Source organism: Dipodomys merriami, unplaced genomic scaffold (genome assembly GCF_024711535.1).
Source record: "Dipodomys merriami isolate MVZ:Mamm:240054 unplaced genomic scaffold, mDipMer1.0.p SCAF_7, whole genome shotgun sequence".
Lineage (NCBI taxonomy): Eukaryota > Metazoa > Chordata > Mammalia > Rodentia > Heteromyidae > Dipodomys > Dipodomys merriami.
In genome coordinates this window covers 2,147,254-2,166,954 of record NW_027206290.1, presented here as the reverse complement: position 1 = coordinate 2,166,954, position 19,701 = coordinate 2,147,254, and the positions used below count along the sequence as shown (strand labels likewise).

At 38.1% G+C, this 19,701-nt stretch overlaps 1 protein-coding gene across 1 annotated transcript in view; it reads left to right on the top strand.

The window, feature by feature from the left end:
• The window catches only part of Ptger3 (prostaglandin E receptor 3), a 72,896-nt gene that overhangs the window by 14,096 nt on the left and 39,099 nt on the right, over positions 1-19,701 (top strand). The window contains exon 2 of the mRNA XM_070007060.1: positions 19,242-19,421. Within this exon, the coding sequence (XP_069863161.1) occupies positions 19,242-19,421 (180 nt within the window). The remainder of the gene's footprint in view (positions 1-19,241; positions 19,422-19,701) is intronic.

Sequence of the window (19,701 nt, the reverse complement as noted above, 5' to 3'; positions counted from 1 at the left end):
TTAGGGAGGACATCTCTGAGAAAGTTCATTTCTGATGAGTCAAGAAAGATGAGATGTGAAGAAAGAAAGAACAGTATGTGAAGGCATCAGTGAAGGAAGAGCTAGAAGTATTGGAGGGACTGAAAAAGGCCAGGAGAATAGGCTAGACTGAGTAAAGAGAAAGGACCTCCAAAGTAAGGCTTCATGGAGGAAGGCAGGGCAGATAACACAAAATCTTGCCACTTACTTAGATTTGGGAGTTTAGATGTGTGCTTGAAGAACAATGGAAAGTAACTAAAAGCTTTGAGCAAAGGAATGATTTTATCGGCTTTATGTGTAGAGAAATCAGTCTGTGTACTCAATGAACGAGAGTGGCACAACAGAGCCCTTGAGTCAAAAAGAAGAAAGCCTTTCCCTTAAGTGCTACATTAAAAGAAAGGAGGGGAGGAGCTGGGGAGGGGCACAAGGGGTTAGACCACATGCCTGCCACATGTGAGGCCTTAGGTTCAATCCTCAGAATGATAGATAAATACATAATAAGTAAATAAATATAAAAGAGGAGAGAGACTCTGTTCTTAGCATTTTCAAATAAAAATAAGGGGAAAAAAATCAAAGAGGAGAGGAAATGGGTTGACCTAGAATTGATGGGAAGGGCAGCAGCGAGTCTCTGCCGGACCAGGGAAACCCAAACTGAGCAGTGATTGGATGAGAAGCAAGTCTGTTTTCTTTGAAGTACATTTGCCGATGTGGAGAAAAACTGTAAGTTAAATACTGATTGACGTGTGAGGGAGGGAGGACCACATTGGTAGATGGCTTTGAAGATGAGAAATAAGAATTTGTTTTTGGGGGTGGGAGATGGGAAGGGATGGGAAGGGGAAACAAAGGAGGAGGCAACAATGCTTGATCAGAAATGTGCTCATTATCTTGCCCATGTAATTGCAACCCCCTCTATACGGTATTTTCACAATTAAAAAAAAAGAAAAAAAAGAATTTGTTTTTATATCTTGGGACTGGCTCAAGTGGCACAATCAAGAGAAACGATCTCTGGGGAAAAGTTGTCTTTTACAAATAGCAAAGTAATCCAAAGAGGGCAATGGCTTCATTTTTTTTCTGTCCCCCTATAAATACAAATATTACTTCTAGTATCTAGCAGACAGTTTTTATGTCAGTACTGGGGCTTGAACTCAGTACTTGGGTGCTGTCCCTTAGCTTTTTATTCACTCAAGGCTAGTGCTTCACCACTCAAGTCACAGTTCCATATTGGGCTTTTTGCTCATTAATTGGAAATAAGAATTTCAAGGACTTTCCTGACTTTGAATGGCAACCCTCAGATCTCAGCCTCCTAAATAGCTAGGATTATAGGTATGAGCCACTGGCACCTGCCTCCGACTAGCTTCATTTCCAAATTGTTCTCTGTTTTCCCCACAAAGCAATATACCATAAGCCCATGACAGTCATGTGAAATCTTCAGAGCACCAAGGCTCTTCATGGAATTTCCAGACAGAGGAATCCAGAGATTCAGATACTAAAGCTTTCTCTATGTCCAGAGTTTCCTTGATGTCTAAATTCTTGAACAAGTTCAGTTGTTGTTTGGTTTATGCCCTTACCCTTTCTGTTCTTAGAAGTGCTAGCTATGATTTATCACCTATCAAAAAAGAATGAGAAGAAGGAGGAGAAAGATGAAGAGGATGAAGGAAGAAGAGGAAGAAAATGAGAAGGAAGGAGAAGGAGGGGGAAGAAGAGCAAGAGGAGGAGGGACAAGGAAGAGGGAAAACAGGGAGGAGGAAAGAGGAGAAGGAGGGAGAGGAAGAAGAAGAAGGAAGAAGGAGGAGGAGGGGCTGGAGAAGGAGAAAGAAGGGGAAGAAGGAGGAGGAGGAGCTACTTGTGCCATTTTTCTTTTTGTGTGTATGCTGGGGCTTAAACTCTGTGCCTGGGAATTTTCTTGCTCAAAGCTAGCAATTTGCAACTTGAACAACAGCTCTGGTTCCAGCTTTTTGGTTGTTAATTGGATATATAAGTGTTAAGGACTTTCTTGACCCGTTGACTTCCAAGCATGATCCTCAGATCTCAGCTTCCTGAGTAGCTAGGATTACAGGTGTGAGCCCCTGGTGTTCAGCTTGTGCTTTTTTTTGATGAACACTCTGTCTCAATTTTGAACAGTTCTTCATTGGAATCTCATAATCATCATGTATCACGGAGTGGGGGGAAGTTGTCAGAATTCCTGGTTCAGAGACCAACTTCTGTGCTCATATGCTCAGATTTATCTTTAAAAATTGCTGGCCAGAAAAAGTGGCCATATGGGATGTCACATAGCTATTCTGGAGGTAGAGATTGGGAGGATTGAAGTTTGAGTCCAGCCCAGGAAAGAAAGTCAGTGAGACCCCCTATCTCAACCAATAAAGTTAGAATGCTGTGGCTCCAGATATACTAGAGGCAGAGCTAGAAGAAGCATGATCTGAGGCCTACCCCCATGCAGATATGTGAGACCTTACTTCAGAAATAACCAAAACCAAAAGAACAGAGTCCTGGGGTGTTTGGCAAAAGTGCTAGAGCTCCTGCTTAGCAAGCTAAAGATTTTTATTCAGACCCCAGGACTGCCACAAAAACAAAATTGCTTTACTGGATTTACTGCTGAAGGAGTTGGGGTGAGAGGACATTTGGGGGGAACTTCAGCTTTTACCTGATGGACAGAGGCCTGGATGAACAAATCCCAGATCCGTTGCTATGCCCCAGTGTCTGGGCTTGAGACCAGAAAACTCAACCTCAGCCCCATCACACTCATCAGAACAATCCTAAATTTAACTCAAGTTACCAATGTTATTTTCTGTTAACACTTCAATGAAGGACATTAGAGTTAATTAATCCATCCATGAATTTGTGGATTTTTTATTGGAGACATTATACATGACAGTGGAGAGTGAGGGAATTTCATGTTCTTTCTCAGAAAATTTGTGTTCTAGTGGAAGGAGAGAGGCAACAAATAAATACCCTAGAAATCTTATTGTGGCAAGCAGTATTACAGAAGTAGAGCTGTTTGCTGAGATAGATAGCAGTAGAGGAACTTTATAGATTGAGTCGTCAAGAATAAGGCTTCTATGTTATAACATTTGGTTGTCAGAAAAAGTACTCTAGGCAAAGGGAATGCAGTATTTCTTGTCATGTTCAAAGACTAGAAGAAAGGCCAATGTGTCCAGGTATAGGTTGGCACCAGAGGGTGAATGAAAATATGGTAAAAAAAATTGGCTAATAAAGGAGTGACCTGAGTAGCAGTGATATAGGGGATGGAGTTGATTGGGAATACATTGATTACATATATGAAAATATCACAGTGAAAGCCCATTGTACAGCTGAGGAGACTAAAAAAAAAAAACTAATTAAAAGGAAAGAAAGAAGGCCAGTGTGATGGAAATGATGCAAGAGGGAGAGGTGATGCTATAAATGAGGTTGGAGAACATGCTGGGATCTGGTGGTGTCTAAACTAATTTCTGAAATTAGAAGTGTAGATATTAGTTTGTGAGAGACACTGGGAGATTTGAAGCAGGGGAGTGACATTATTGCAGTTATATTTTTTAAAGATGCTTCTGAAGGCTTCCGGAGACTGAAATGGAGAAAGCAGAGGAGTAGGGAGACCCATTAGAAAGGCTGTTGAGGTTCTCCAGGGAAGAGATGATGACAGCTCAGACTGCAGTGAACTGGCTTTATTTTCAAAGCATTTTGGAGCCACAGTGTCCCCAGGATCCCCATCCTATGACCCTGACACAAGGCTGTGAGCTAGAACCTTCTCTTTCTCTCCGGGCCTCTAGAGGTAAGATGGCAAGCTATCCAAAAATGGCTTCCCATTTAGCTCCCTGAGAAAGGTGTGATTGTTCTGAGCTTGCCTACATAAAGGGAAGAGTCAGGATACAAGTTCTTTCTCACACTTCTGTTGTGGTTTTCTTTTTCTACAAAGCGTAAGTCGGAACAGTCCCACAGAGACACAGAAGTTGGCACAGTTTCATAAGAATACGATCTCTATTTAAAAAAATGGACTAAACTCATTTCCAGGCCAGGTCTCAGAAGGAATTGTTTATTTTATTTGTTATTAAATTATTGCTTGCCTTTTCTTTTCCTAAACCGAGAGTATTCCTCTAGTTGCATTTAAAATCATTATTGTATTGCTGCAAGCAAAAGACACCAAATAAAACCTTGCTTCAGCAAAGACATAAAAATGAGAGAGGGTGTATGCTTGGTTCACATATATTTTGGTGGCTTTGTGGAGGACTGAAGCCAGGATTCTATCTCTAGCTTGGCTTCTCACCAGTCAAAATCTCCAATTCAGGCCCCGCTTCAAAGGAACCTACTAAGACGTCACTTTTCTCAATTTCTTGGCTAGGTCCTGAGTTCTTTTTCAAAGCTTCAAGTTGCTATGTTCATATTTACAGTCTGCATGTGGAGTTTTAATTTTGCTTTTATAGCAATATAATATTTTACTGAATATTTTACTCAATGTAATATTTTACTGAATAGCAATATAATATTTTACATTCCTTTCTTTCATGCTCTTTTTTAAAAAATTATTTTATTGTAAAGATGCTGTAGGGAGGGGTTACAGTTACATGAGTAAGGCAATGAGTACTCCCTCCCTTGTTATTCCCCCACTATCCCTTCCCTCCCCCACCTCCCTCACTCCTACCTACTTCTTTCCTGCTTTTGTTTTGAATTATTTGGTGACAACAAGGAAGAGTTATAGGTGACAATAGGCTCTGTTCCTGCTTCATCAAGGATGAATATGACTCTTGTTAAGCTACAATTAAAAGTTCAGCGTCAAAGAATTTTCTAGAAGTTGAGAGGTAATGAGAAGTTTATGGCAAAAAAGAGGTATTGCTCCAAAAGCTCACAAATTCTCCACCAGCACCATCATGAGGTGACTAGAGAAATAAAAGGAAGTTCTTTGTTAATTTTTCCATAAAGGGGGAATGGAAGTCTGGGTCTGATTTGAATTTGGCAACTGACTCTCTCTTTATAAATCAGTGGCTGTGCTAAGGGCCAGCATGCTGGGTGGCAGATTTCTTGAATTTATTTATTGGTAGTAATTTCTTCCAAGAATAGAATAAGGGTGTGCCTGGATCCAAAAGTACATTTCTTAATATTAGTTTTCATCCTATTAAAACAAAGTTAGGGGAAATTTCAAAATTCTTTAGTCTCCATTTCTAGTTAAATTGTGTTATAGGTCATTAGTTTGAGGCATAGAAGCTGGGTGCTGGTGGCTCGTGCCTATTATCTTAGCTACTCAGGAGGTTGAGATCTAGGATTGTGTGCCGGCCAGTCCAGGCAGGAAAGTCCATAAGCTGCTTACCTACAATTTACTACCAGGGTTGGGGTGGGGGTAGGCCCGGAGTTGAGCTGCAATCACCTTGAGCAAAAAAACTCAGGGATAACACCCAGGCACTGAGTTCAAGCTCCAGGACTGGTGGAGGTGGAAGGAGGAGAAGAGGAAGGAAAGAAAGAAGAAAAGGAAGAAAGGAAGGAAGGAAGGGAGGAAGGGAGGGAGGGAGGGAGGGAGGAAGGAAGGGAGGGAGTGAAGGGAGGGAGGGAGGGAGGGAGGAAGAAAGGAAAGAAAAGAGTCATAGAAATATTTGACATCTGAGCTCTAGCCTCCCTAGCATGAGTTCTGGGTAGCAAATAGCAGATTATGACTCATGCACAAAGAATAGATTTGGGAGATTCTGGGGGCTTATAGAGTCAACAGGAAGCTGGAAGCCAGGTTAAAAGGCAGGCAGGACTCAGGATGCTCTAGTTGCTGAGTGGCAGGTCACACAGCTGGAGTCCTATGATATAAAGTGCTTACCACATGCCATCATGGTGAAGCCCGCATGTAAAAGCTATGTGCTCTGTGTCAGTCTCTTAACATTCAAATCTCTGGTGCATGCCTGGATGTATCAAAGGGTCAATGGAAAGACCAGAACCTCCAGCAGCTGATTTTTGAGAAATGGGTGGTGATAATGGGGAAAAAAAAGAGTCCTAAGTAGAAGTATAAGTAATAAAAGTTAGAAGTTCATTTCTACTACCTACATCCTTCTTATGTTACAACAATCATGTGGCTTAGTGATGGCATGGTGTGTGTGTGTGTGTGTGTGTGTGTGTGTGTGTGTGTGTGTGTGTGTGTGTGTGTGTGTGTGTCCCTACCCATTGATCTGTTAGGGAGTGGCAATGAGACTTGTGGATAGGAAATTGAAAAAAAATAGAATAAAAAGACCACTATTTACTGAATGACTACTTACTATTTGAAAGGACTTGAGAAATAAATTTCAATATATTGTCTAGCTTAATCTTCATGAAAGATTATATATTTGATACTTTTCCATTTTTCAACAATATATAGGAAAATTCAAAAGAAAATACAGTAGCAGGAATCAATGCTCACATCTGTAATCCTAGCTACTCAGGAGGCCAAGATATGAGGATTGTAGTTTGGAGCCAGCCCAGACAGGAAAGTCCAGTTAACTAGCAAAAAGCCAGAAGGGGCTATGGTTCAGGTAGCAGAGCATTAGGCTTGAGCAAAAGAGCTCAGGCACAGCATCCAAGACCTGAGTTCAAGCCTCAAGGACTGGTACTACACACACACACACACACACACACACACACACACACACACACACACACACACACACACACACACACACACACACACACACACACACACACACACACACACACCTTTGTTGGTCAAGTAATTAGTAGACCTTAGACCTTTGTGCAGTACTCTATTGGCTTATTAAAACATTTCAAATTACTTAATGTAGAAAAGAACAGATTAACTGAGAATAGCAGAAAATTATGAAAACTGAAGGCTAATTAATCACAGTGATTAAAGACTTACTGTAGAATCTCTATTTATTTATTAACTGACTTTAGGAGGCTGCGTTCCTGGAGAACATATTCTGAAAATCTCTGTAGTAGTGACAAGAAGTTTCATTTGTCTATCAGTAATCTGTTAGAAAATTTCACTTCTTCATGATACTTGTAATTTAGGAAGTGCTTCCTGTAAAAATGTAAAATTTATTTAATCCAATTCTGTGTCTTGAAGGCTGGAAACACCACAGAGTGATAAATATGTTTCAGCTGGTATGACTCATAAATATTATTCTTTTACTAAACTATTTATAAAACAAAACTGTTTATTGAGTTCTCTTTGCTTAGTGGGAAAGTGTTTGACTGTAGTCAAAATTAGAAAAATTGTTTTGACAGTTATAAAACTTCCAGTATGATACAGTGCAATTGGGATTCTCGCAAGCCTACTTTCACCCTTTGCTTGTTTTCCCCCCTTGCTTGTTATTATGGATGAGAGAAAAGGCCTTAGAGAACCTCATTGAGACCACATCTCCTTATCTAGCCCCCTCTTACCCACATTCAGGGCTTTGGATTCCTAAGCTTAAACCTCAGGACTTTGCACGTAGCCAGACTCAGCAATGCGATATTTTCTCTCTCCCTCCAGCCTCTTTCCCTTCAATCATAAAATCAACTTGCAGTTTCTAGAATGATTCACACAATTTCAGCCTTAGAGATATGAAGTCTTTATCTTTAAAAAATAGTAGGGGAAGGAAAGGACAGAACTTCTCTGAACCCAAAGGATTTTAATGTACTCTTCAAACCAGAGTTGTACACACACAGTTATATTTACATTTGTGACAATGAGAATATTCCCCCAAATAGACAAGTGCTCACTTTACAAGGCACTGAGCTGTTGTATTTTACAGCTATAATCACATTTTGTTCTGTCAACAACCTTTGAAGATATACTATTATGGTTGCTTTCAGAGAAAGAGACCAATTTTAAGATGTCAAGTATCTTTCCTAGGTCACAAAACTAACAAAAACCAGAGCCTCTCTTCAAATCCAGATGTCTGGGGCTGGGAAGGTGGCTCAGTGGTAGAGCGCTTGCCTTGCATGCTTGAGGCCCTGGGTTCGATTCCTCAGCACCACATAAGCAGGGAAAAAAAGCCGGAAGTGGCACTGTGGCTCAAGTGGTAGAGTGCTAGCCTTGAGCTGAAGAGCTGAGGGACAGCACCCAGGCCCAGAGTTCAGGCTCTACGACCGGACCCCCAAAAAAAACAAAAACAAAAACAAATCCAGATGTCTGATGCATTGCCTAAGCAATTAACCATCATCCTATATGTCTTCTCTGTTTTTAATATATTTATATCTGGCTCTCTGTAAATTATAAGGTGCTTAAGAGCAGATGTATTTTCTTATTTGTTAATAAATCTGCATGGCCAATAGCAGCCACTCAATAAGTTATTATAGATGAATGAAAAAGAGAAGTTCTAATAAGTGGAAAGGAGATGAAATTTGGACAAGAAGATTGAAGCCTAAGTCCTGGCTTTGAGTTTCAGACAAATAAATGGTTTGTAAGCTTCACCTCAATCTTGTAACACAAATGATAGTCATCTTTTAATTTTATTTTTCATCTTCTGAGTAAACAATGTGTTTTAAGATTGGTGGATGATGTTGAGTGAACTAAATCCTCAGTTGTTTTTGTTTTTGTTTTTTAACTCAAATGACATTCTAACTGCCATCTAAAGAGGAATGGCTCCTCTTAATACAATGAAACATGGTAACATTAAGGACATTATACATTTTCTTTTTTGAACTAATTTGATTGTTCTTACTTTGTTGTTGGCAATAAAAAATAAAAACTCTGAGGAAGACTAAAATAATACCTTTAGGATATACAAGGAGGGGAGAAACAGTGTTGTTTTTGTAATAGAGAGAAGCTAATTAGAAACAGTGGGTAGGAGCAATAGAAAACAGCTGCTCTGTTGCCTAGTGTACCAAAAAGTAAAAAAAATGGGAAGGTCCCTAGAGGGCTTTTGGCAACAATAGAGAAATAGTAAAAATAACAAAGAAATGAACAAGCATAATGCTTCAAGAGGTGCTCAGAAGTTTTACTGTGTTTACACTGGCTAATTTTTTTTTTGGGGGGGTGGGGAGAGGGTCCGGTCCTGGGGCCTGAACTCTGGGCCCGAGCACTGTCCCTCAGCTTTTCAGCTCAAGGCTAGCGCTCTACCACTTGAGCCACCGCGCCACTTCCAGCTTTTTTCTTTTTGCTTATGTGGTGCTGAGGAATTGAACCCAGGACCTAATGCATGCAAGGCAAGCGCTCTACCACTGAGCCACCTTCCCAGCCCCTGGCCTCATTTATTATTGAAGATGATATGGTGTCAAGTCCGAAGGTAGCCTTCAGAGTTGGTTAGGACAAAGGCTTGGCATTTACGTGTAAGAGACAACCTGTTGCCCCATTTCTCTTTTGGAGTTCAGTGCTGGCTTCATCCTGTGTCTCATTTCCCTTGAATGATTGAAGGGACGTGAGGCCAGGTTTCCCAATTAGCTTCTGGAAGGAAGGGAAAGCAGTTTTTTAAAAAAACTTCTCTACATAGGAAGGTTTTTTTCTGATATGTTCATAGGAAACTTGTTTTTGGAACTCCTTGGCTGTTCACGTTTGTAGCTAGAGACAGAATTGGGCCTGAAGTCCTCAGGTGCCAATGATATTAAGTTCATGTCTGAGAAGGGGATGTGGGGGAATGTGTGTTGAATAGACAGCAATCATGGACATTGCAGTAATGATACCAATGCAATGTAATCAAGATAACTGTAGGAAGCCCTCAGAAATATGAACCCCTAAGTGTTCTCTGTCTAATATTATCAATGTATGTGGATATTGGACACTTGAAATGCAGTTGTTCCAAGTTGAGATATACTATAATTGTAAGGTATATACCAGAGTCTGAAGATTCAATATTAGAGTGGAAATCATATATAAACTTCTTAATGATGGAATTATTATTTCAGATATATTGGACACATTAAAATATATTTAACCAATTATTCATATCTTTTTATCTTTTGTTTTTAGCCGTGTCTACAAGAAAACAGAAAAATATGCATGTACTTCACATTTTGGCTTTAATCAAATAATGTCTGTTAGATAGTATTACATTGACCAATGACTTTTCACTTATTTTATTTTAGCAGAAGAAACCATCTCAATAAATATCTTGAGTGAAACAGACAAAATAAAACTATTCTGGTTAAGTATGGTGAGGAGCTGGATATTCCAAGTCAGAGCAGTATCTGTCCCTCAATCCTTATAAAATTTTTCTTGTTGTTTAAGGTTCATTTGGGGGTTCACTTTGCTTAGCTTCATCTTATATGGTCATATGTACATAGCTTTTGACCTTTCTGCTTGTCTGGTAAGATTATCCTAGACATATACTAGCTATTGCCAATAAGGGAAACCATGGGACCTATGTTACTTTGGGTCTGGCTTACCTCACTTAATACAATTTTTTCCAAGTCTTTCCATTTTCTAACAAATGGGTGGTATCATTCTTTCTGATGGAGGCATAGAATTCCATTGTGTGTATATATATATATATATATATATATATATATATATATATATATATATATATATATATATATATATATCTCACATTTTCTTGATCCATTCACCTACTGAGGGACATCTGGGTTGGTTCCATATCTTAGCTATGGTGAATCATGCTGAGATAAACATAGTTGTACTGGTAGCTTTAGTATAATCTTGTTTGTGATCATTTTGGCAAAAGCCCAGAAGTGGGATTGCTGGGTCATAGGGCAGCTCTATGTGGAGTCTTTTGAGGAACCTCCATACTGCTTTCCAAAGTGGTTTGGTTGCTTTCCACCAACAATGTGGTAGGGTTCCCTTTTGGCCACATCCCCTCCAGCATCTGTTGTTATTAGATTTCTTGATTATAGCCATTTGAACTAGGGTGAAGTGGAATCTCAATGTTGTTTTGATTTGAATTTCTTTTATGACTAGAGAAGTTGAGCATTTCTTGATGTGTCTATTGGCCATCCTTCTTTCCTCTTCAAAGAAGTCTATCTTTAAGTCTTTAGCCCACTTATGAATGGAACAGTTGTTTCTTGGAGGATTTGTGTTGGGAAATTTAATTTTTTTAGTTCCAAGTATATTTTAGACATGAGAACCTTGTCTGTTATATGGCTAGTGAAGATCTTCTCCCAATCCATGGGCTTTCTGTTGATCTTGCTAGCTATGTCCTTTGCCATGCAGAAGCTCTGCAGTTTCGTGCAATTCCATTTGCCTAACCTTTCTTTGATTTGTTTTGTTTCTGAGTCTTTATTAAGAAAATTTGGGCCTGTGCCAAAGAGCCCTAGAGTTTCTCCTATTCCTTCCTGTAATGTTTTCAGGGTGTCTGCTTTGACTTCGAGGTCTTTGATCCATTTGGAGTTGAATCTGGTGCAGGATGATATATAAGGATCTAGCTTTAGTTTTCTACAGGTGGTTAACCAATTTTGCCAGCACTGTTTACTGAAGAGGCTGTTTTTCTTCCATTCTGTTTTTTTTAGCTCTCTTATTGAAGATTTGGTAGTCTGTGGGTTCATTTCTGGGTCTTCAGTTCTATTCCATTGATCTTCAGATCTGTTCTTGTTCCAGTACCAAGGAAATTCAAATGTTCATGATATTTAACAAAAATGAATACACAAAGTACCATTTCCTCTGGGACACAGCAAACGCAGTACTCGGAGGCAAGTTTATAGGTCTGAGTTCCTACATCAACAAATTAGAGAGATCTAAAACCAACAATTTAACAAGCACCTGAAGCCCCTTGAAAAAGAGCAATAAGCTAAACCCCAATCCAGTAGATGGAAACAGATAATTAAAATTAAATCAGAATTAAATGAGAATCCAAAAAAAAAACATACAAAGAACCAAAAAAACAAAAAGTTGGTTCTTGGAAAAAAATAACAATATAGACAGACCCTTAGCAAGTCTTATCAGAAAAAGAATAGATCACACCTAAATAAACAAACTCAGAGATGAGAATGGAAACATCACCATAGAAACAACCAAGATTCAGAACATAATAAGGGAATACTTCTCAAACCTTTATGCTAATAAGTTTGAGAATTTGGAAGAAATGGATGAATTTCTAGCAAATATTGACACACATACCCAAACTAAACCAAGATGATTTAAACCAACTTAACAGGCCCATATCAAGCATCAAAACAGAAACAGCAAAAAGAGCCCTCTCACCCAAGAAAAGCCTAGGAATTCTATAAGGACTTCAAAGCAAAACTCACACCAATACTCCTCCAACTCTTCAATGAAATTGAAAGTGAAAGTTCACTACCAAACTCTTTCTATGATGTTTGTGTTTTTATGTGCCAGTCCTGTGGTTTGAATACAGGACCCAGGCACTATCCCTGAGCTTTTTATCCAAGACTATTTAGTGTCATGCACTACTTCTACCCGGACTGGCTTCAAACTACAGTCCTCAGATTTCCTGAGAAGATAGGATTACAGACTTAAGCCACTGGCACTATCTTTTTTTAAAAAATTGGTTAAGTTAAAATTTAAGAAAAGTGTACATATTTATATATGTACATTATATATATGATGATATGCTGATATATATGATATATTTATTTCCTTGAGCATCTACTGTCTCTCTGCATCTGAATGTTAAGGCACTCTGATGTATATACCATAATGCAAGAGTGCCTGGGGGGTGGGAAGAGGTACGCTGTAAAAATTGAAGATGCTCATTACTCCTTATCTTAATTTTTGCAAGTACACTACCAGATGGAGAAGATATACAGTAAGCATTCATTTATCACGTGGTAGAGATCAAAGTTAAGTAACTGAAGACTAAATCAAAAGTAAAACTGAGTCAGATTACTGAAAGGCCTCCAATTCTTGGTCAGTGCATTTGCCTGTCTATTATTTCTTTTTAAAAAATATGCTCCAAAGTTTTGTGACTCTCACCCCTAGTTCTCAGACTATGTACTTTCTAACTTTGTAATTTTCTTCTCTCCTTTGTTAATCCTTAATCAAAAGATGCATTTGAAGGTTTTCTAAAGAGGAATTTTTACTTTTTATAGCACATCATTTGCAACATTGTCCTAGCATGGCTTAACCATACCAACATATGCAGAGCCATCCAGTTCTAGCACATGGTTGAGGAGCAAATTTAATAAAGCCCAGAGAGCAAAGGACTCCCTTGGAGTCATAAATAATGTCAAAGCCAGCAAGAATATTCAGCTCTAATCCATTGTTACTTTAAGCCTCTATAAAATTACATTGTAGTGTACAGATGCAGGAACACAACTACTGATAATTAAAAATATATATTTTAAAGCCATTCATTTCTGAAGTGTTTGGATAAGAGCAAGCAAGAAAGCTCCTGAAACAGCAGAATCTGGGATACAGAGATGATTTCACACCTGGAAAACAGAGCTGCCAGCCCACTGAAAGACTACACTTTTTTTAAAAATCTAGACTGAAGCTTCTTCACAGGAAAATCCTTCAAACTATGTAATTAAGTGGTTTAAAGGACCCAAACTGGTTTCCATGTATTATAATACAACACATTTGTCAAATGATAGCAGGAATTTCCAGTAGATCAGGTTATTCTCCTATAGCCTAACCACAGAGAATTATGGAAAACAAAACACATAAAAGAAAAGTTGGCTTGTTTGGAATTTATTTCCTTAAAGACATATTAGGAATAAACTGGAAAAGTGAAAACATCCCAAAAGGGAGCCTAAGGGCAGATATAACCAATCTTATTCCCTCCCCTACAAATTAGTTTTTCTGAATGTATTTATTCATCATCTTCAGTAGATCTGTATGGCCTATATAATTCAAGGAACTTGTGAACCATATAGGCATACAGCCTAACTGGTAGGGTGCCTGACTACCAAGCATGAGACTCTAAGTTCAATCCTCTGTCCCTGCAATAGACAAAGATGTGAAATACTGAACAATTTAAAATGTGTGATTAAAAAGTGCCAATGTGATAAAAATAAAATCTGTGCTGAATATTAAAACACTCTTCCTGGTTATTCTTTGCACATTTACTAGTGGAGGGACAACTTGTTTTTCTCTTTGAAGCTGATATAAATTACTTGCACTTGACAGTAAGCAAGAATGTAGAATTGTGTAGATGTTGTGCTTTAGCTGTCTTGAGTATGGACAGCTGTCATTCCAGCTGATGACCAGGAGGAAGGCAAGAAGGCCTATGGAAGTTATGTGGAGCTGGAGAAGATATTCTTAGAAGAGCTATACCTCTGTCCAGAAGGAACTGATCTCACCTCTCTCAAGGAGATAATTTATATTGCTTATTTATGTTTAACTTTAAGGGCTGGGAAGGCGGCTCAGTGGTAGAGTGCTTGCATGCATGAGGCCCTGGGTTCGATTCCCTAGCACCACATAAGCAAAAAGAAAAAAAGCCGGAAGTGGCGCTGTGGCTCAGGTGGTAGAGTGCTAGCCTTGAGCTGAAGAGCTGAGGGACAGCGCCCAGGCCCAGAGTTCAGGCCTTTAAGTAGTTTACAGAGGGGTTTCAATTCAACACATCAATTTATGAATACAATACATCTTTATCAGTGTCAACCTCAGATCATTTCTTGTATGTAGATGTTCAGAAGCATATTCTTGAAGTATATATATATATATATATATGCATTTATTTTTGAAAACATCACTTCTGCACTGGTAGAATTTTGCTTTTTTTTGTCCCTTCTCTGTATAAGGAGTAGAATTTCAATAACATTATTAAATTCTGCTAGAAATCTTTGTTCATGCCAAAAGTTTCCTCTCAAAGTCTGGACAGTTGTCAATTTTTTTCAAATGCATATGCAAATATCTGTAATCACTTTTTAGTTCCTCAAGTATAGGAAAGTCCACAAAGAGATGCAAGTTTACATTTATGTTCAAAATTAGATGAGGACTTGGAGCCCTACTCCATCTCTGCCCTCATTTGGAAATGGCAGTATCATGCTCACTGCTTTCTAATTCTAATTATCTCCCTATTGCACGTCTCTTGATTTCTGGGAAAAGCTAGAGTGTCTACTCATGTGCCAGCTATTACTTACAGAGCTTGATTTCATAATTTCATAATCATTGCATTGTCAATAGGAAATTACAGGAAATTGCAGTGTACTAAACAATGTAAACCTATATTAGCCTTATAAAATAATTTAAAATTATTAATCTCACAAAAAGTAATTTTTTAAAAAAGAACTGTGTATAGTAGCTGAAGTATCATTTTAGTAAGTAATTTTTTAATTTCCCTGATCATAAAAAACAAAAGAAATACGTTATGGTGTAAAAGAAAATGAAAGTTAAAGTGAGTTTTGGATAATATTAGACCAAATCTAGAAGACTTTCTGGAACTAGTCAAATATATTAGACCACTGAATGAAGTAAGTTGCTAAGAGAGCTACACAAAAATTATTTTGGTGGTTTATTAAAGTAGGAAAGACAGAATAATGAACATATTTTTGTTCATTATTTGGTGTATGATAACACACAGCACTTAATGAGAGGAGTAAGCATCTACTTTCTTTAAATAGAAGATTTTCTTATGTGACAAAATGGTTTAACATGCATACAAAATTTAATAACTATTGCTCTATAAGAAATTATTTAATAATTTATATTGCTTCCACAACTTATATAATTAAAAACTCATATAATTCCACAACTCATATAATTAAAATAGTGATGTTCTGGGCTTTTCACCAAATTTCTACATTGAACTGTTACAGGACTCAGTTGTACTTACCTGAGCTTCATATCAGATGTTAGAAGTGTGCTTTATTTATTTATTTATTTATTTATTTTTTGAATGTGGTACTGGGAATCAGTCCCAGCATTTTGTTCATGCCATACAAGTGCTGCAAAAACTGAGCTACACCCCGAGCTTCGGTTGCTTGATAGCTAATGCTTATCTAAACTTTATGTTGTTGTTGTAATTGGTTGTGAGACTTGAAATCTGGGCCTGGGCGCTGTCCCTTAGCTCTTCAGCTCACGGCTAGCACTCTACCTCTTGAGCCACAGGGTCACTTCCGGTTTCCTAGTGGTTTATTGGAGATAAAGAGTCACAGACTTTCCTGGCCAGGCTGGCTTCGAACTGCAATCCTCAGATCTCAGCCTCCTGAGTAGCTGGGATGACAGGCGTGAGCCACCGGTGCCCGGCTATCTAAACAGTTTTTGTTGCATAGCTAAGTTTTGCTTTTCCTGAATGAAACTCCTTGGAAAAACTTCTATGAATGAAATGGCAGGGTTAGAATATATGTAGCTGTCTCCCTGTTTTTCTCCTCATTTCCTTCCTCTTTTTTACAGAGTGGTAATTTTGTTTGCATACTGGGGGGCAACCTAGTCAATGACCAGAAATTATATCCCAAGGCTTGAGTTCGTTTTATAGGTCAGACTGGTAGTTCTCGTTCCCTTTGCCAGTGAGCAGATTAAGAATAAGCTGCCATTGAATAAGAAAATGGGAAATGCCTGGAGATCAGTGTCTACTTATAGCCTTTGAGAATGTTGGTGTAAACTTTCTTCTCTCTTATTTGTCTTTGTACTTACCTTCCTGCCTGCTTCTTTACTCTTACTTGTATTTAAAAAATAAAATTGGGAGCTGGTCACTAGTGACTCAGACCTGTAATCCTAGCTATACTGGAGGCTGAGATCTGAGGATCAACATTTGAAATCAACCCAAGCAAAAAAGTCCATGAGATTCTTATCTCCAATTAATCATCTAAGAGCTGGAAGCCTTTAGCAAAAATGTTCAAGAACAACACACAAGACCTGAGCTTAAGCTCCAGGACCATAAAAAATTAGTAAATTGAGACAACAGGACAGAATTAGCAATATCAGAAATCCCATGACCCAATTCTCTTTTCTAGTTTAATTATCTATACTGCAACCATTAATTATCAGCTGGGTAGAAAAAGACAGAACATGGGGAGTTAAGAACCCAATATTTACTAATACTAAACTAATATATGAAACTTTAATGTATAGTAGAGCCCATTTTGCCAAGAAGAGTAGAAAATGGTCAAACCTAGTAGCTAAATATCCTTTCTGTCAGAGCAAATATTCAGGTATGTCAACACTTCTTTTGTTCATTTGCTTGTGGAAAAGTTCACTAACCCTGAAGACAGGTTAGTGTCCACTGTAATTCTGTGGACCCTAAGGTTTTTATCTGATGTCCACATATTGTAAGCCTCCAGAGGACAGAGGTTTGTAATGATCAGAAAAGGCCGACAAGGAATTTTCAGAAGTTGAAATGGTTAATAAGATACAAAGTATTTCAGAAGTGGAGACAATTATAAAGGCCAAGAGGTAGGAAAGAATAAAGACCTATTCTAAACCAGTGAGATATAGCTGACATTAGAACCCCTGTGGGCTACTTGGTGGTATATAATACTTAAAACAAATGTCAAAGCAGGAATTATCTTTAAGTTAAAGTTTTATCCAGTCAAGAGTGGGAAGACACTCTTGATTTAGAGCTGGAATTCAGAAAGTTGAATCTCTGATAAATTGACTTCGTATATACTTGGTGTTCATATTACTAGAATAAAATACCATCATGGGATATCTCAAATGACAGACACATATTCTGAGAGTTCTGGAGGTTAGAGAGTCCAAGATTGAAGTGCTGGCTGATTTGATTCCTGTTGGAAGCCCGTTTTGGAGTTATGAGAAATATCTTCTTTTATGTTTTTTTAATTTTTTATTGATACTGTAAAGGTGATGGACAGAGGCATGAATGCTACATACTCAGATAAAGAGTACATTTCTTTTTTTTTCTTTTTTTTTTTTTTTGTCGGTCGTGGGGCTTGAACTCTGGGCCTGGGCGCTGTCCCTCAGCTCTTCAGCTCAAGGCGAGCGCTCTACCACTTGAGCTACAGCGCCACTTCCGGTTTTCTGGTGGTTTATTGGAGATAGGAGTCTCACGGTCTCTCCTGCCCGGGCTGGCTTTGAACCGCGATCCTCAGATCTCAGCCTCCTGAGTAGCTAGGATTACAGGCGTGAGCCACCAGCGCCCGGCTAAAAAGAGTACATTTCTTTTTTAACAATGTCACTCCTTTTCCTCTTCATTCAACAACTATCTTTTTGATTTATCCTTATAGCAAGGTAGTGAGAGGAACTTCTGGTACCCCTTCATCTTCTTTTAAGTACGATGATCCCATTATGGCCACCATATTCATGACCGAATGTAAGCTTAGTTACCACCTGAAAGCCCTACCTTCTATCTAATGCCATCATATTGGGTGTTGGAGCTTCAGTATTTGCATTCTGGGGAAACAGAAGCATCTATTCCAGAGCATGAACCATCTGAGTGTATGCTGCTGCTAGAATTCCAAGCTCCAGTTTGGATTCTCACTCTAAGTGTGTCAGAGTTCTTGCAACACATACTAACATTTGTAGTGTCACATTTCTTCTTTCATCTAGTAAGTGTAAAATGGTTCCTCATTTCTAATTTTGATGATTAAAAATTAGTTTGAACATCTTTTCATATGCACATGAACACTTATTATTATTTTCCTCTTGTGAAAAATCACGATTCATGACTATGAAAACACATGTACATTCAAGATGTCATATTCATATGTACATGCAAAATGTTATATTCATATGTATACCATATATTCTTCCAAAACTAAATGTTTGTTAATTCACAAGTATTTGTTAGGCACCTTATATCTGATAAATATTGGTCTAGATGCTAATAATCTGCTAGAGGGGAGAATAAATAGTCCTAAATTCCCATCATCATGGATTATGCATTTTAATGTATGGAGAGAAACTAAAAAATGGTAAGATATTTAGTAAGTTTATATTTAAGTTCGATTCAGTCATTTAACTTTATTAAATCTTTGTTGCTGCAATTGCAGAAAGGAGGTAGTAATCATACTTATGTCAGTTGTTAAGTACAAAATGAAGAAATTGAAATGTTGCCTTCAAGTTAAAGATACAAAAATACTAAGCAATATTAATAACAGCAATTTTGTTATAATATTTTTCTCCTTTTTTGTTTCTTGCTTTTTATTCAGAGGAATTTTTTTAAGAAGTAGTGTCATTTATGTTTAAATATGTTTTTGTTAGAGTTGTCTCTCATTGGGTCTCACTGTACTGGAGTTTTCTATAAGACACAAATTTGGCTAATTTTGTAATGTGTCATTTCTAATCTTCCTAAATTCCAAGGACCAAGAGCTAGAGAACACACACATTTACAAAGCTACAGCATGTCAAACAGCAAAGAAAGATGTAGGACAATCCATATAATATAATGTGTTCTGTGTCTGTAAATGTTGTTGCTGTCATCATTTCAATGCAACCAACTTGTTTAAAATCCAGTAGGTGCAAGATGCTCTGCAGATATATATGACCTTATTAATCCTTCTCATAATGATTTGTCTTTCTTTCTTAGATAATGATGTTGAAAATGATCTTCAATCAGACATCAGTTGAACACTGCAAGACACAAGCAGGAAAGCCGAAAGAATGCAACTTCTTCTTAATAGCTGTTCGTCTGGCTTCCTTGAACCAGATCTTGGATCCCTGGGTTTATCTGCTGCTAAGAAAGATCCTTCTACGAAAGTTCTGCCAGGTAGCAAATGCTGTCTCCAGCTGCTCTAGCGATGGACAGAAAGGGCAGCCCATTTCATTATCTAATGAAATAATGCAGACAGGAGCATGAAAGAGAACACTTAGACAACTTGCATGTTCACAGTTTGGGGCAACAAATATCTCGAAACTCTGTGAATTTAGGCATCTCTGCCATGCCACTGTTTATGTATTGAGATGGAACTTTTAATATTAAACTAAAATGGCCTGAGAAAGCCATGTGCCAAAAGTACTGAAACATAAACAAAGAAAAGTATATTAAT